This window comes from Phyllostomus hastatus, unplaced genomic scaffold (genome assembly GCF_019186645.2).
Source record: "Phyllostomus hastatus isolate PE091 unplaced genomic scaffold, TTU_PhHast_1.1 phas_scaffold_55, whole genome shotgun sequence".
Taxonomy (NCBI): Eukaryota; Metazoa; Chordata; class Mammalia; order Chiroptera; family Phyllostomidae; genus Phyllostomus; species Phyllostomus hastatus.
Window position 1 is genome coordinate 162588 of NW_025334035.1, and position 18068 is coordinate 180655.

At 37.5% G+C, this 18068-nt stretch overlaps 1 protein-coding gene and 1 pseudogene across 1 annotated transcript; both read right to left on the bottom strand.

Annotated features, from left to right (window-relative positions):
• Positions 1-6396: 6396 nt before the first annotated feature.
• On the bottom strand, positions 6397-13061 carry LOC123809490 (annotated as a pseudogene).
• An 896-nt stretch (positions 13062-13957) lies between these two features.
• On the bottom strand, positions 13958-14902 carry LOC123809344 (olfactory receptor-like protein DTMT). Its single transcript, XM_045824461.1, has one exon. It carries the CDS (start codon positions 14900-14902, stop codon positions 13958-13960), a length of 945 nt encoding a protein of 314 aa, XP_045680417.1.
• Between the last annotated feature and the right edge of the window lie 3166 nt (positions 14903-18068).

Below are 18068 nucleotides of genomic sequence, written 5' to 3' on the forward strand. Positions count from 1 at the left end.
GTTGCTTTTGTTTCACCTTTTTAAAATTAATAATAATTTGTATTACAATATGAACTTATAAAAATATATACATACATATATATTCACATTTCAGAACTTTCAAAAAAGATATTTTAAAATTAAATACCCATAAGTCATAAGGATTGCATATTTTATCTGTCCTCTTCCAAATATAAAAATAAATACTTACATAGAAAGACAAATACTATATGATCTCACTTATAAAAGGAATCTAATGAATGAAATAAATTAGTGAACAAAATAGAACCACAGGCATAGAAACATGGAACAGACTGACAATGACCAGAAAAGAGGTGTGGGGGGAATGGTGGAAAGAAGGGGAAAGGACTAGACAAAGAACATGTATGAATGACCCATGGACATAGACAATAGTGTGAGAATTGACTTTGAGAACAGGATGATGGGTCAGGGTTTGCGGATGGGATGGGCAGAGGAGGGGCAAAAGTAGAAAAATTGGGACAACTGCAATAGAATAACAATAAAAATGTCTTTAAAAAGAAAATCTATAAAAACATGTCAAGTTATGGGTCAAACTCAACCATATTCCAGAATTCTATAAGACTGTTCCATAACTGCACCATGGGTGGGGCCACATCAGTGTGATCTGGAAGTAGATAGAAAGCAGTCTACTGCATGCCTCTAGCTGAGGGATGCATCACAGAAGAAGAAAAATCTATGCCCAGTTTTTACTAATAATCTAGAAAAAAGGGAAATAAATGAATAAACTATTAAGCTGAAAATGATTAAAAAATAGACAAATTCAAATAAATAGGATTAAGTGATTGATAAAGCTAGAAAGTATATATTAACAAATTGGAAAACAGAAAAGTAGTAAAGTGAATAAAAAATCATTTGAGCTTTTGTTTTTAAAAGATCAACAAAATAGACAAAACTGACCAATCTAATTTTTAAAAGATAAAAATAAGTATTAGAACATTAGAATTAAGAAAAAGGATATAGTCACAAAGTCAAACTTTTAAATCTTCCTAAAACTTCTGAAATAAATTTTAAAATCTGGGTGAGACATTCTCTAAACAAAGACAAACTGAAAAAATTGGCTCAATAATATATATGGCATCTAAATACATCACTAAAATAAATATTAAAGAAGTAGAAATGATATGAATCAAATTTCTGAATCCAAAATAGGAAATAAAGTGAAAAGTATCTCTAATAAAAGTCCTTAGGCCAACCATAAGCATTGAAAATATGCTCAACATTACTATTCATCAGGGAAATGAAAATTAAAACCTTTTATTTATTTATTTATTTATTTATTTATTTATTTAATTGTTGTTCAAGTACAGTTGTCTGCATTTTCCCCCCACCACTCCCTGCCAACCCATCATCCCCATCTCCCTCTCCTGATTCCACCCCACCTTGGTTATGCCCATGTGTCCTTTATAGTTGTTCCTGAAATCCCTCCCCCACCATTCTCCCCATTATCCCCTCCCACCTCCCCTCTGGTTACTGTCAGATTGTTCTTACTTTCAATGTCTCTGGTTATATTTTGCTTGCTTGTTTGTTTTGTTGATTAGGTTCCACTTAAAGGTGAGATCATATGGTATTTGTCTTTCACCATCTGGCTTAAAATCTTAAGGTAATACTACACACATACTAAAATGAAAAAGACCAACAATATCAAATGTTAGCATGAATATGAAGCAATTAACACTTTCATACATCATTAGTAAGAATGTATAATAGTAAAACACTTTGCAAACCATTTGCAGTTTCTTACAATTTAACATTTACCTACAGAAAACTCACTCCTGAAATACTCAAAATAAAGAAAAAAAGTCCCCAAAATGGTGCTTATTCATAGCACCTAAAATTGAAAAACCCAAATGTCCATCAGCAAGAGAATGAATAAGCAAATTGTGGAATATTCATTTCAATGATGTATTTACTGTATAGCAATAAATGGAAAAGAATGAACTGTTTGATTCAAATAACATGATAAATCTCAAAAACATGTTTGTTGAGTAAAAGAATTCAAATTCAAAAAGGTGTTGTATGCTACCACTTACAGTATATAAAATTCAGGAGCTGGCAAATCTAAGCTCTGGTGGTAGAAACCAGACTAGTGCGTATCCTTGGGCATACATGGGTATTACTAGGAGAGGGTGTGGGGCAACCTTCTGTGGTCATATAAATGCTCTACATACTGATCTGTGCAGTGGGTACATGAGTGTAAAATTCAGTGAGCTGTACACTTAAGATTTGTGTACTATGTATAAATTATATTGCAGTGTCTTGAAATCATTGGTCCAGGGAACTTTTTAGATTTTTCAAACTTTCGAGGAATGAATAATCCCCAGGCTCTACAAAAGACATTCTAGACTCTAAAATTCAATAGAAAGCTACATAATTTACTTAAGAAGGAAAAAAGTGATATGAGACATAAAATTATAGACCAATTCCACCTATGGTACTGGATATGAAAACTGAGTGTAAAACACTAATAATTCCAGCTTTATGTATTTGAAGTCACACTAATATGTCTAATTTAAAAATACAGGATTAAGTCATCAGAAGCAAAAAGCATTTTAAAAATATCAACACCAATTCCTGATCAAAGCTCAAAATAAAAGATTACTTCTTTAATATAATGTGTCAGGATTTGCCAAAATTGGGGCTGCATCCCATCTCTGGATGAGAGCATGCTTTCATTCTCTAGATTGCAGTGAAATGGAAATCACAGGACTCCTCACAACTTAATCCTAGTAAAGAATTTTGCTCTCCCTTCACTCCCATTTAACTATAAAACCTGATGAGGGTTTTTCAACTGTTCAGCTTCAGGGCCTCAGAACTCAGAAGGGGTTTCTTGTGCTAGACCTACCATCAAGTTCTCCTAACAACTGGGTGGTTGTTGGCTTTGGAACAGATTGCTCTCAAACCTGTAATAGCTTCACTAACAGCAGATTATACAAACACCCAAACATCCTCTCCTGTTACCTTGTTTAGGAACCTGATGGGACAAATCAGCAAGCAAGTACCTCAGTACTCATTGGCTTCAGAACTCATCAAACCTGGTACTAGTCAAATTTTTTTATTTATTCATGCAGTTTTTAAATTACCACAAATATATTGGTAGCTGCTGTTGGAAGCTTACATATTCTATGCATTTTTTAGTCCTTCTAGCCATCAAGCAGTGTGTCATATATATAGCAGGATTCTGAAATTGTTTTATAATTTTCATATACCATAAAAAGCAATTTTTAAAGAAACATAATATAAATATAATATGTTGAATTTAACATAGAGATACCACTTCACACCGGTCAGAAGGGCCATCATAAACAAATCAACAAACAAGTGTTGGAGAGGTTGTGGAGAAAAGGGAACCCTAGTGCACTATTGGTGGGAATGCAGACTGGTGAAACCACTATGGAAAACAGTATGGAATTTCCTCATAAAACTAAAAATGAAACTTCCTTTTGACCTTGCAATTCCACTGCTAGGATTATATACTAAGAACTCTGAAACACCAATCCACAAGGAAAATATGCACCCCAGTATTCATAGCAACACAATTTACAATAGCCAAGTCCTGGAAGCAACCTAAGTGCCCATAGCTACTAGTCAAATTTTGATGAGAAAAAAATGTTTCAGCACTTGGTGTTTGCTTGCCATTTGTTGGAATGACGAGTACTGAGGTACCACAATATTATTTTTTAGAGATTTTTTGTTATTCTATTACAGTTGTCCCAATTTTTCACCCTTTGCCCTCCTCTGCCCATCCCAGCCCCCACTCCCACAGTCAGTTCCCACACTGTTGTTCTGAGTGTGGGACTGTTGTTCCAATCCCACACTGTTGGAGGTTGGTACTCTGCATGTTCTCCTACCTCATTGCAAATATAAAGCCTATTTCTTGGAAGAAGCTTAGAGACATTAGTATCTTTGTGTTATCACAATAGCTGATCAGTTCTGACTAACTTAAGAAAAAAACACAATCTTTAAGTAGGGTGTCTCAGGCCCCACATAGGGCATTTTTCTGAGAATTTTCCAACAGGCATAATAAAAATATCTATTTTATCAAAAGTCAACCACACACCCACCAGTGCCTGCATCCTTCTCACTCATCTCCTCCCAAGCATTCCTACTCCAAACTAAGCCTATCTCCTTGTCTACTCACCCAGCTTATCACACCCCCTCAGCCTCCCACCTCAGAGGATTTGGGGGGGTGATGATGAGCTCAAAACTGATTCAAGCCCATGTTCCATGCCTGCCTCAGTTTGGGGACTGTTTAGGCCCACAGGGCTTGTTCACACTGCAGAATGACGTGAAGGTCTGACTTGCTGAAGATTAGAAGGCAGTAGAATCTCTCTCACCACCTACAGGCACTAAACCCTATCCCCCCAAAGCTTTGGATCCACTTCCTGAGTCTGGGACTACTGGGAATATGGCTCTTCCAGTTAGATTTCTTTGCTACTTAAATTAATCCTACCCTGACCCACATAAAAATCTTTTCTCATTTAAGACTGTATTGACCCAGGGGATATTAGTCAGGGAAATAAGAGTTAGAGTGGAATAGAATTGAGATGAACATTCTGGGCATAGGGGAGGCAGCTGAGATTGGGATGGCCCCAACATGACCTCCACAGTATTGAAGTGCTAAAATCCCAGAGCCAGTCAGCCTGGATTTACCATACTACACCCATACCAGCTTCATGACCTTGGCCAAGGACTTAACCTCCCTTAACATGAATTCTCTGGTCAGCTTAATAGGAATACAAGTATCTGATTTATCACACCAAAGAAAGAAAAAAACAATGCATGTAAAAAACTTGACAGAGTGGCATTTGTAAGACTTAATGTTATCATCATCACTTTTTGTGATGAAGATGCAATACTTTCCAAGTTCCCCTGCCCAAATCTGCATGCCTGCAATGTGCCCAGGGCCTTGCTGATGGTAGAGAAGGTTTGGAGGAGTGCCATGGGAGAGAAGAAGCTACTGGTCCAGAAGGAACAGATTGCAACTTAAATAGTGAGGATTTTCTCCCAATTTATGAGTTGAATCTATTCACCCCTAAATATATTATTAGAATGCTCTGTAGAGGATGAGGAAAGCTGGCTTCATGGAAAGAGTCTCCCACGATGGTCCCTTACACACTCTGTTTACCTGGCCCCTAAGCAAATATTCAGGAGCAAAAAGATGTCAGACTCCATCATTTACTGGCCTGGGACCTTGGCAAATTGCTGAAGTGCTCCAGCTTTACACTCCACCATCAGCAAACCCCAAACATCTCACAGAATTGTGGGTTCAGAATGATCAATGTTTGTGAAGTACAAAGTACTACACAAGTACATAATTTATCAGTTCCATTAACAGCTCAGGTGATTCTCAATCACACTGGGAGGTGGAAAACACTGTTGAGAAGGGGAAACAATGAGGATGATGACTTCTAAATCATCCTGCAAGAGTTGCACTAGAGAGTTGTGGAATCTTCATATCTGTTAAGGGGGACTTTAGAAAAACTACCTCTTCTGAACTCCCTCCAAGCTTACCCAGCTTGTCTGAATGTGGCTTCAGAGGCTGCTTCCAGTGTGCTACTTTCATGTCATGCATTTTCAGCCAGAATCCCTGCCATTGCATTTTGACTTTTTTCTCTTCTACAATGCCCCTAGGGTCCCTAGGTCCCAAAGAAATTTATTAGTAGCAAAGCTGGTGCTTGTCCATGCCCCGCCTTACTCCTGCACATTTCTGAATAAATCATATCCAGAGACAGAATTCTGGATTCACCTCTGGTCTGACCTTCTCAAGGAAGCTTTTCTTGACTGTCACAGCCCATGTGAATATTGCCCTTCCCCATTGTCTGCAGTATCTGGCCTTCTACGACGGTTACCAGTATCAAATACTGCAGCACTTGATCACCACTGTTTTATGTTGTCCAGTGATTGCTTCTACATATGCCAACCTTCTCTCCTCGTCTGGACTTTAAGCTCCATGATAGCAAGTAATGTGTTGATCAGTTCACCCAGGCAATACTTAATCCATTAGTTCATTAATGCGTTCCTTCAAGAAATATTTACTGAGTGACTACCATGTGCAAAGCACTGAGCCATGTGTTGTGGGACAACTGCGGTGAGATGGACAGTTCCCTGCCCTCAGACGACTGACAGGCTAGCTGGCAGCCATGACACTAAATAAGCTACTACCAGGTATTACAAATGCTATCAGAGGAGAAATACAGGATGTGATAAGAATACATATCAAGGATACCTAACCTCATCCAGCAGGGCAGAGAAGACATTTTTTTCATCTCACAAGAAACCATAACTTTATTAATAATAGAAACAATATACATTTCAAACCAACCTACAGGACTCTTTTGAAACACCAAAAAAAAAAGGTTTTCATTTTTTGGATGGTTACATTGTTAATTTCATAACGGCATTTACAATATCACTACCGCTGTTCCCCAGGGCTCGGACTGCCTTTGCTCTCCACACATTTGCTTCTGACTTGACCAGTTCTACATCCTTAATTTCCACATGTGTTTTGTCAACCTCTTCCTCTTCACTGTCCTCTTTTTTATTGAATTGATTGACATGGCATTGGTTAATAAAATCATATCGGTTTCAGGGGTACAATTTTATAATACATCATCTGTATTCATTCATTCTGTTCTTGTATAATTGGAGCCTATGTGTTTTCTTGAATGTTTGTAGCAGCTTCACCTTGAACTTTGAATTTCTCAGCAGCTGCTAGCTGTAGTTGCTGAAAGAAATCCTCTCTCTTCGTTCCCCCTGAATTATGTAGGTGTCTGAAGCTGGGCTCTTGTAGACATTTGGTTTTGTGATACAAAGAGGATATTCTTAGATTTCCAGAGAGGGTCCCTGATAACCCCTGTAAACCGTCAAAGACCCAGTTTGGACAGAGCCTTCCATGCCCTTTTTTCCACTGGGTTCTGATTGGCTTTACTGACAGGTTCCTCATCAATTTCAGCTGCAGCCACCCACTGGGCTTGTTGTGGCTGCCTGTGTGGGATCTTGCTCCTCCAGCTCTGGTGCTGCTTCCTCACTGTGAGATTCTGTTCCAGAGCCTTTCTGAGCCTGGAGCCATGGCAACTCCTGCTCTGTAGCAGGGATGGTTTCTGCAACTTTGCTGGGAATTTCGTGCAGGGAACACAGAACCAAGATGGCAGCAGAGTGAGTGAGTGAGAGCAGGGCCCATCCCTTGCTGTGGAAAACAAAACACCCTTCTTCTTTTTTTTTTCAATAAAGCTTAAGTGGAATCTGAGCAGTCTACTAAGAAAAGGGAATGAAAGTGTCCAGAGAGAAGAAATAGCCTGTGGAAAAGCCCGGAAGTGAAAGAGTCTGGAGTTTTTACAAAGTTAGGGAAGTTCAGTGTGGCTGAGGTGCAGTGTGCTGCTGGCAGGAGGGCAGAGGGTGGAGAGCAGGAGGGTGAGTGATGTAGTTTAGTGACTCCTCTCGAAGGTAATCACGGGATTACCATGTTGCTCAGCAATCCTACTCCTAGGTGCATACCTACAAAAACTGAGGTACAGTCGTCCCTCGCTATATCACGGTTCATTTATTGCGGCTTCACTGTATCACAGGTTACCGTGAAAATCCGCGATACAGTGAAGACGTAATAAGTGAACCGAGATATAGCGAGGAACGACTGTATACTTCACTGGTGAGTACCCATATAGAATTTTATATGTTGTTAAAATTACGTAGGTTTAAGAGTATAGAAAGTGTTTAAGAGCATATGAAGTGTTTATAAGAGAGTGGGAAAGATTTATAGGAATGTAAATAGGGTTTACATAGGGTTTATGAAGCCTTAAAATATATATAAATAATAAAATAAATATAATGCTGCTACTTCATGGATTTTCACCTATTGCAGGGGGCTCTGGTAACTCCTGCGATAGGTGAGGGATCACTGTATTCAAACTAATATGTGTACATGAATGTTCATAGCAGCACTGTTTACAATAGGCCCAAGGAACAAACAACCATCAACTGATGACAAAATAAATAAAATGTGGTGTGTCCATACAATGCAAGATTATTCAGCAATGAAAATAAGTGAAGTACTGATACATCTTACAATACATAATGAACACATTATGCCAGTTGAAATATGCTAGGAATAAAACCCACATGTTACATGTTACATGTTCTGTTTATATGGAATATCAAGAACAGACAAATCCACAGAGACACAGATTGGTGATTGCTAGAGGGAAATGGATAGTGGTTGTCAATGGGCATGGGGTTTCCTTGAGAGTAATGAAGGTTCTGACATTGATTATGGTGGTTTCACAAGTCTGTAAATACACAAAAAACTACTTAATTTTATACTTTAAATGGGTGAATAGCATGGTATATAAATTGTATGTTAATAAACCTCATATATACAAGGCCTTTATCATTGGGGAAAAGTATATACAGATTTTATATTAAATATGTGTATTAATGTTAATTTTTGGTTATAAAAATAGTATCATAATTATGTATCAGAATATTCTTCTTTCTAGGAGAGCCTGAGTGCTGAATTTAGTGGCTACTTATCTTGATGTCTGAAAATTATCTTGAATGGCTCAACTACTGTAAAAAAAAAAGAAAAGGAGAAGAAAGAGGGAGAGACAATAAGAAGAGGAAGAGAGGCAGTGAGGGAGTGAGAGAAAGAGGTTGATATATGATATAAATATGAACAAATGAAATGTAGACAGATTTGAAAAATTGATAAAGTATAAGAAAAACTGATTTGAAATCAGAGAAAAAGAAGGAGCTTATACCCTTTGTGACAGCATGGATGGAATTGGAGAGCATTATGCTAAGTGAAATAAGCCAGGTGGTGAGGGACAAATACCATATGATCTCACCTTTAACTGGAACATACTCAACGAAAGAAAAAAGCAAACAAAATATAACCAGAGTCATTGAAAATAAGAACAGTAGCCCTGGCTGGCGTAGCTCAGTGGATTGAGCGCAGGCTGTGAACCAAAGCATCGCAGGTTCAATTCCCAGTCAGGGCACATGCCTGGGTTGCAGGCCATGGCCCTGAGCAACCACACATTGATGTTTCTCTCTCTCTGTCTCTCTCTCTTTATCTCTCTTTCTTCCTTCCCTCCCTCTCTAAAAATAAATAAATAAAATCTTCAAAAAAAAGAAAATAAGAACAATCTAACAATAGCCAGAGGGAAGGGGACAGTGGGGAGAAGGGTTTTCAGGAACTACTATAAAGGACACATGGACAAAACCAAGGGGGAGGGTGGAAGCAAGGGAGGGAGGTAGGTTTGGAGGGGGTAAAGGGAGGGGTGGGGAGAAAATACAGACAACTTTAATTGAACAACAATAAAATAATTTTAAAAATACAATAAAATAAACCCATAACTTTCATTTTGAATGTCACAGGTTTGATGACATAGGATTTCATTTTTTTCAACCTATGAATTCAAGTATACATATTGTTTCTGCACTAATGTTTCTAGAAACCTAACATTATAAATTCTGTTTTTCTTTTTAATTTGTAAAAATAAAGTTATCATTCATGTGTAGATAGATTGTAGTACATAAATTTCAAACCTGCTATAAAAATTATTAGCCTTACTAGAGAACAGGAAAAAAGTGCAACAATAATAATATCCAAGATATAATAGCAGAAAACTCTCTTGAAATGAAGAAAGATACAGACTTGTAAATCAAAAGGGATTTTCTGTGTTATTAAAAACCTGTAACAGAAGTCAGTTGATACAAAAGTAAAATCTGATGAAGTTATCCAATTCCATGTTTAGAGAAATAATCCTGTAAGCTTCAGTGGGGGAAGAAGATGGCCACTTTAGGGTGGAGGAAAGTGGGAGTAGTCAGCCTTACCTCAGATTTTTCCACAGCTATTTTTGAGATTGGATTTTAAGTGGGAATGAAGATGTCCACAAAATTCTGTACCTAGCCAACTTGTCCTTCAGGTATAAGCACACATCCAAAAGGAAAATCTAAAATGTGAAAATTCAATAAAGGTAGTATTCATGTACAATTCTTATTTTAAAAATTACTTGAAGATATAATCTAAAAAATGAATTAATCAAAATAAAGAATTCAAAAATTAAAAACTCATAACAGTGAAATAGTGGTGGAGAGAATTCTGTTTAACATAAACAATAACAAAGTAAGAAAAATATTATGAAAATAAATTCCAACAGCATGTTTTGTCTTTTAATAGTGAAGTTTGACTTAAGGCAAAAAGAATCAAAGACATCCAAATTCATTGCTATAATAAAGGGAATAAAATGGTCCCTTCTGGATAAGGTCAGGTTAGAAAGGACACTACGTGTAGATAAGAGAATACATCAGGAAAAAATGATGTAATAGAGATAGAACGATGTAAACATTTGAATAAGGATAGGTAAGTGGGAAATATATAGGTCAATGGAACAGAGTAGAGAGTGCAGAAATAGATGCACCTATAGATGGTTAGTTGACTTTATACAAAGGTACCCAAGTAATTCAGTGAGGGGGAAAGATGTCATTTTTCAACAATTCATAACCTTCAAAAACTGGATAAAACAATGTCTAACAAAAGATAAATGACTGACTGGCTGACTGGATGAATGAATGAATGAACTGTGCTATATTTACACAATGAAATACTACTCATTAATAAAAAGAATTTTATACCTAATCTACAAAACATTCTGCAATGCTAAAGACATCAGATACAAATGCATACATACTAAATGATTCCATTTATGTGAAATGGAAAATCAGGCACATCTAATCTATAATAGTAATCCAAATACATAAAATAGTACAACAGGTCAGTGGTAGGGAATGGAAGATTAATTGCAAGGGGACACAGTGAATCGTGAGGTGATGGAATTATTAGAGACATGGATTAGGGTAGAGGTTACATGGATGTTTATAATTGTCAAAATTTATTGAACTGTACAGTTAATATGGGTACATTTTATCATGTGCAAATTATACTTCAAGAAAATTGGAATGTACCTGAGTGCTCTTAATCCTACATCCTTGCTATTACCACAGGAGCTCAATCACTTATAAATTTGTCAGTTATGTGATCATTCAATTATCACTTGTTCATTCAACTTGAATTTTTCTGATAACATTGAAGTTGAAGATTTTTTGAAATTGTTTAATCTTTACTACTTTTTGTTAATATTATTTGTACATTGTTCTATTCAGTGGTTTGTTTTATTATATTGTTTGTAGGATTCATTGCATATTCTGAATTTTAATCTTGTATCTGTCAGGCATGTTACAGTCTGTCACTTCTCTTTCAAGTTTGCTTATGTTATCACTTGTCCTAGAAAAGTTTCTTGTTTTTATGTGGTAAAATATGTCAAACTTACATCAAAATAAGTTTGTTGTTTCCATTAAATTAATTCCATTGAGAATTTTCTTTAGATGACATTGAATGTATTTGAGGAGAACTGATGATGTTAAAATATTGAGTTTACATAGCTCATCAAAATACACAACTTTAATTGAATTGATCTCATTGTATAAAAATTACTCTTCAAAAAGCTATTTACAATAAGCCACCTTTTCTATGGTCATTGTATTATGTTCCTTTATTGTAGTATTATTTGATGTATTTCAGTAAAGTTTTAATGTTTTCTTCTTATAGTTCTTGCACCTAATTTTCATTGCTATTGAGAATCAGATCTATTTTTCATGGCCATTTTAATCAGATTTCTCTAGTATAGAGGAAAGTAATTTAATTTAAATATTAATTTTTTATTTTTCCACTGATATGTCTGTAATAGAATTTTATCTATTATAGCAATTAGTGTCACTGTTTCATGGAGAATAATAAAATATTTCAGGAAATATAATATTAAATAAAAATATATAATGCAAGATTATAAGCTATAATCTACTTTTATGAATATATGTACATATAAAGAAGTGGCTGCTTGGGTAACTGGGTGGAATGTAACATATATCAAAGTACAGAATAAAGGACAAAGAGCAGACTTGGAGGAACATAAAGAGTTTCACACTGTGCATGTTGAGGTTGAACTGCTCATAGACCCTCACATGGAGATATCCAGTAGCCAAATGAGAATAGCAGCAGGGAGCTCTGGAGAAAGATCTGAGCTTCACATAGAGATGTGGCAGTTACCATAATATACAAGATTAAAGTGGTGAGTTTCGATGCCATCACTCAGAGAAGACAACTAAGGATGCAAATGGGCCAAGGTTGGAAACCTAGCACATGGCACAAATGGAGCTAAGAGGTCTTTTTTTTTTTTAATGGCTGCTTCCCTTCTCATTGAAATTGAAGAAAATGAGAAGAATCCATAGAATCACATAGTCTGAGATCTTACATAGACTCAACAATTGACACACTGTGTGGCTTAGTGAGGAATTGAAATGGTGATAATATCTTCTATACTTCCTTAGTATTGTCATAAGGGCAGAATAAAAATCTAGCTATAAAGTATTTTTAGGAAGTCTGAACTACCAAACAGAAAAGAAGCATCCTTCCCTTCTTGATTTGTATATCAGCTTCTACTTTCTTTCTCCATTACTGGAGAAATAAATTGTAATGTCCCCAAAGTTTATTATTCCCAGGAAAAGACAAAATCCACTCTTGTGGTAAAAGGATTAGAAAAATCAGTTTCAGGTCAGAAAACACAAGCTACACACAAAAGTAGACCTCTTTTGTACAAAAAAAAAGAGGAAGAAAATGGCTAAGAGATAAACCATGTGAACTTGTGAAGATTTATGTGAGGGGCATTTACTAGGAAGCTGGGAGGTTGAGATATTTGGATCTTATTTAGCATTGACCCAAGAGTAAAGAAAATCATTTTAAAATGATACCACAACCAAAACAGAGTTCTGGTTTTAAACTGGTAATATCATGTAATAAATTAGTTAAAAATGTAAGCCATGAAAATCACTTAAAATAGTACTTCTTTTTTATGAAAATTACCAGATTTTTATTTTTTATATTGTTATTCAAATACAGTCATCTCCATTTTCCCCCACCACACTCACCCACTGCACCAACCACCACCTCCCACCTGCCATCCTACACCTCCTTTGGCTTTGTCCATGGGTACTTTATACATGTTCCTTGACGACCCTTCCCCTTCTTCCCCTTGTTACCCTTCCCACCTCCCCTCTGGTTACTGTCAGTTTGTTCTTCATTTGAATGTTTCTGGTTACATTTTGCTTGCTTGTTTGTTTTGTTGATTATGTTCCACTTATGGGTGAGATCATATGGTATTTGAAATAATACCTGGCTTATTTCACTAAGCATAATACTCTCCAGTTCTGTCCATGCTGTCACAAAGGGTAGGAGCTCCTTTCTTTCTGCTACATAGTATTCCATTGTGTAAATGTACCATAGTTTTTTGATCCACTCATTAACTGATAGGCACTTAGGTTGTTTCCAGCACTTGGTTATTTTAAATTGTGCTGCTATGAACATTAGGGTGGATAGGTTCTTTTGGATTGGTGTTTCAGGGTTCTTAGGATATAATCCCAGCAGTGAAATTGCTGGGTCAAAAGGCAGTTCCATTTTTAGTTTTCTGAGGAAATTCCATACTGTTTTCCACAGTGGCTGCACCAGTCTGCATTCCCACCAACAGTGTTCCAGGGTTCCCTTTTCCTGCAAGCTCTCCAAAATTTATTGTTTGTTGATTTGTTTATTATGGCCATTCTGCCCCATGTGAAGTGGTATCTCATGGAGGTTTTAATGTGCATTTCTCTGACTGCAAGTGATGTTTAAACCATGCTTTGCCAAGGTCCTCTGGGGAAGATAAAAGGGATGGCCTAGTCAGGTATCACAAAGACCTCCCAACCTAGTTCACCTGTGAAGTTACGAGTCATCTGTTTAACATATTGAACAAATGTGCAGCATATCATTTTAACTAACATTAACATGGTGAGGAAAATTATCTGATGATAATTCAATATGTGTATATCTACTGAATAAAATTATGTATAGTCATATACAACAAGAAAATATCTTTTTACAAAAGACTCTTCCCAGAGCTCCCTTCATGTCTCTGTTCCTCAGGCTATAGATGAAGGGGTTCAGCATGGGGGTCACCACAGTGTACATCATAGCCATTACCATTTCCTTAACAATAGAGTTATCTCCTGATGGGCAGAAATAGAGACCAATAATTGTCCCATAGAACAGTGACACCACAGACAGGTGGGAGCCACAGGTAGAGAAGGCCTTGCAGATGCCTTGAGCAGAAGGGACCTTGAGGATGGAGGACACAATTCGTGCATAGGACATGATGATGAGTAGGAATGGGATGACAACAATGAGCCCTCCAACAAAAAAGATCACCAATTCATTAACTCGAGTATCAGTGCAAGACAGCTTCAGCAGAGCAGAGATGTCACAGAAAAAGTGGAGGATCTTGTTGTCAGCACAAAAACACAGTCTAGCCATGAGAAGAGTGTGTAACAGGGCATGCAATGTGGTCACCATCCAGGACAGCACCACCAGGGAAACACAGAGCTTGGGGCTCATGATGGTGGCATAGTGCAAGGGGGAGCAGATGGCCACATAGCGGTCATAGGCCATGGCCACAAGCAGGAAGCTCTCCAGGTCTGCAAAAAACAGGTAGAAGTACATTTGGGCCAAGCAGCCTGCATAGGGGATGGATGGGACTTGACTCTGCATGTTCTGCAGCAGCTTGGGCATTGTGACAGAGGAAAAGCAGAGGTCAGAGAAAGACAAATTACTGAGAAAGAAATACATGGGTGTGTGGAGGTGAGAGTCCAGGTGAATAAGCACGATGATGAGGAGGTTCCCCAGGGTGGTGGTAAGATACATGGCCAGGAACAGGGCATAGAACAGGTTTTTCTGCTCTGGCTCAATGGGCAGTCCAAGGAGAAGGAACTCTGTGAGGATGGTTTGATTCCTTGCTGCCATAGCTGTCTCCAGTATCTTTAGAAAGAAATGATAGTGTCCACTGAAATTTGAATTTAAAAATGAGTACATTTCTAGGATGGTATTTTAGGCACTCTACAAAAACACTTTATATATCACCTTTTCACAATAATGACAATTTCTATTCTCCAAATCTCTATAATCAGAACTTCCATGATAAAAAATTACTTTTTTTACTTCTTTTTCATACACAATGTTCCAACTTATTTAAAACAATCTTCTCCATTAGCTTCTGAGACACATAATCTAAATCAGTATTCCTCAGACCTACCTGGCCAGACCCTCTCAGGAACTATGACCCTCTGCTGCTCAATCAATATCTTACATGATGGTGTTCCTCTGGGCTTTTTCCTAAGCACTGTTCTCTTATAATTCTATACATACTACCCAGAAAAAACTTCTCTACTCCACAGACTTAAATTACCCTTTAAGCCTCAGATGTAGATGCCTCTCTCACCTATAAAAAGGGATATTCAGTTGCTTAATGATTGTCTTTCCTTGGATGTATTATAGGCATTTAAGAAATTTTAAATATGTTTATTGATTTTAGAGAGAAATGGAGGGAGGGAAAAGTGAGGGGGGAGAGGAGGGACAGAGAGGGAGAGACAGAGAGAGAGAGAGAGAGAGAGAGAGAGAGAGAGAGAGGGAGATTGTTTCCCATATGTGTTCCAACCAGGGACTGAACCCTGCAAACGTTATGTGGGCTGACCAGAAATGGAACCTCCAACGTTTTGGTGTATGGAACAATGTTCCAACCAACTGAGCCACACCAGCCAGGGCTATCATAGGCATTTTAAGTTTAATAAACCCCAGAAGAAAATTACCATCTCACCCTGCCCCACTCCCAATCTCCCCTCCTCTAATTCTCCACATCTCATTGAAAGAGTTCCATGCTCTCCAGTCATAAAGCTGAGAGTTTTCTTTCATTCCCATCTGTCTCTCATCTTCAACATCCATCTGTGAGCAATTCCAATAGATTCTACCACTTAATTCTCATTCATCCATTCCTTTCCTCAACACTCACTATCCTAAACCAACTGACTTCATATCTCACCTATACTATTGAAACAGCTCTTCAGTCACATTCCTGCTTCATGCTGGAACCTTACTTCTTAAGTAGCATTCAGTCTCACTGTGGCATTCTAAGATGGAAACCTGATCATCATTCTCCCTAAAGTCTTCATAGATCCCCATTGTTCTTAAGATACAGGAAAATTCCTTTCAAACACGCTTCTTTTTCACCCATCCAGTGAAGGGGAATATAGCCAATAATGTTGTGAAAACTATGCACAGTGACAGATGCCTACTGGACTGTGTGGTGATCACATTGTAAGGTATATGAATGTCAAGTCACTGTATTATACACACAAAACTAATATAATATTTTAAACCAACTATATTTATTTTTGTGAATCAGTAGAAACAATAAACAACAGAGTCATTCCCAAGGACTTCAGATACTGGCATTGAGGATCAAAGTATAAAATGTCTACAAATGAATATTTATGAAAGTAGAAGATACAATCACAATGTTATCGACTGCTTTTTCACTTAACAATTTTTCATGATCATTTTCCTATATATATTTAAATTAAGAAGTGCTCATGTCCTGACCCTTTCTACCACCACAGCTTCATCTGGCCCCACGATGCATTCCCATACCTCTCTCTGGTACTGCTGGACTTCAATGTGACAATTTTTTGCCTCCACCTTTCTGCACTTACTTCTCTTCCTGCCTAACATCTTCCTACCTCTACACCCTCTTCACCAGGTTTTCCCTTACTTATCCTGTAGGTATGTTATATGTCACCTACTACGCTAAACCTTCTCTGTCTCCCCCACAGGTGAGCACCACTGCTGTGTTTCATGGCACATTGTGCTTGTCCCCACTGGGATTATTTGTTCACAGCTGTCTTCCCTGCCAGATTGTAAGATCCGTGCAGGAAAGGCCATGTCTCCTCAACTGCACCTGGTGCAATGCCTCCATGTGGTCCATGCTTCACAAATATTTATTGGCTGTGCTTCGGGCTGAGACCTGCATTTCTCCAACTTTAACAGAAGTTGGAGAAACAGAAGTCCTTTCAAGTAAAAGTCACTACTCCTGCTACATTTTCACAGGGCAAAAAGTCTCTAGCCTCGACCATTTAGCACTAAATATGACACTTGATGATAGAATTTATTAATGTAATTTTGTGCCCATGGAAAATGTTAGGGTACCTCAGATTCACTACTCCTGTCACTAGTGTAGAAAATAGAGGTAGGTAGGTAGGTAGATGACAGATAGATAGATAATCTCCCATTGGTTCTATTTCCCTGGAGCACTCTAAGGCACCTTAGTGTGCCTCAAACCAGAGAAACAGGAGAAGCACTGAGAGATGTGAGAGGCTCCTTCAGTAAAGACACAAATGAGTCCATTTGCTGGGATTTTCACCCTTGATGTTATTCAATCCAGCCATAGTAATGGTTCTCACACTTGGCCTCTATGTACTAGTAATACAGTGGAGAAAAGCATCCAAGACAAACCATATATCTGGTTTCTCTGAATTTTTTTTTCCAGGTAGATTAAAGGGACCTGACTCCTGTGACAATAGTATGGAGATGACAAACAGGAGGTAGAACTTGAAGGTGCTGCCACTGATGATACAATGAGCCTCTCATCTTCTTCACCCAGTAAGTCAATAGTTCTCTGCCTGCTTGCACATGAAAAATCACGTAGGCAGTGCTTCTGAAATTAATGTCCATGCAAATCGCCTGGGAGTTCTAGTAAAACACTGATTCTGATTATGTAAGATGTAGCTACTTTTCAAAGTAGCACTTTGAAAAGGATGCCCATCCTTGTTGTCTAGGGATGACATAGTGAGCTGCAATTATGTATGATACTATTAAAAATAAAGGTCACTGGTCTCCCTCAGATAAATTTAATCACAATAGCTGAGATGGGGCCTGTGCAAAGATTTTTAAAGCTCGGGGTGGTTCTGAAATAAAGCAAGGGCTGGAACTGTTGCATTAAAGCCTACCTCAAAACTGTCATTATATTAAAATTATATTATGTGGTTGAAATGCATTCCATAGGATCAGATATTTATGAATGCTATTACTAATTAAAAGATTGTAACTGATGGATATAAATCAAAATATTTTATATTTA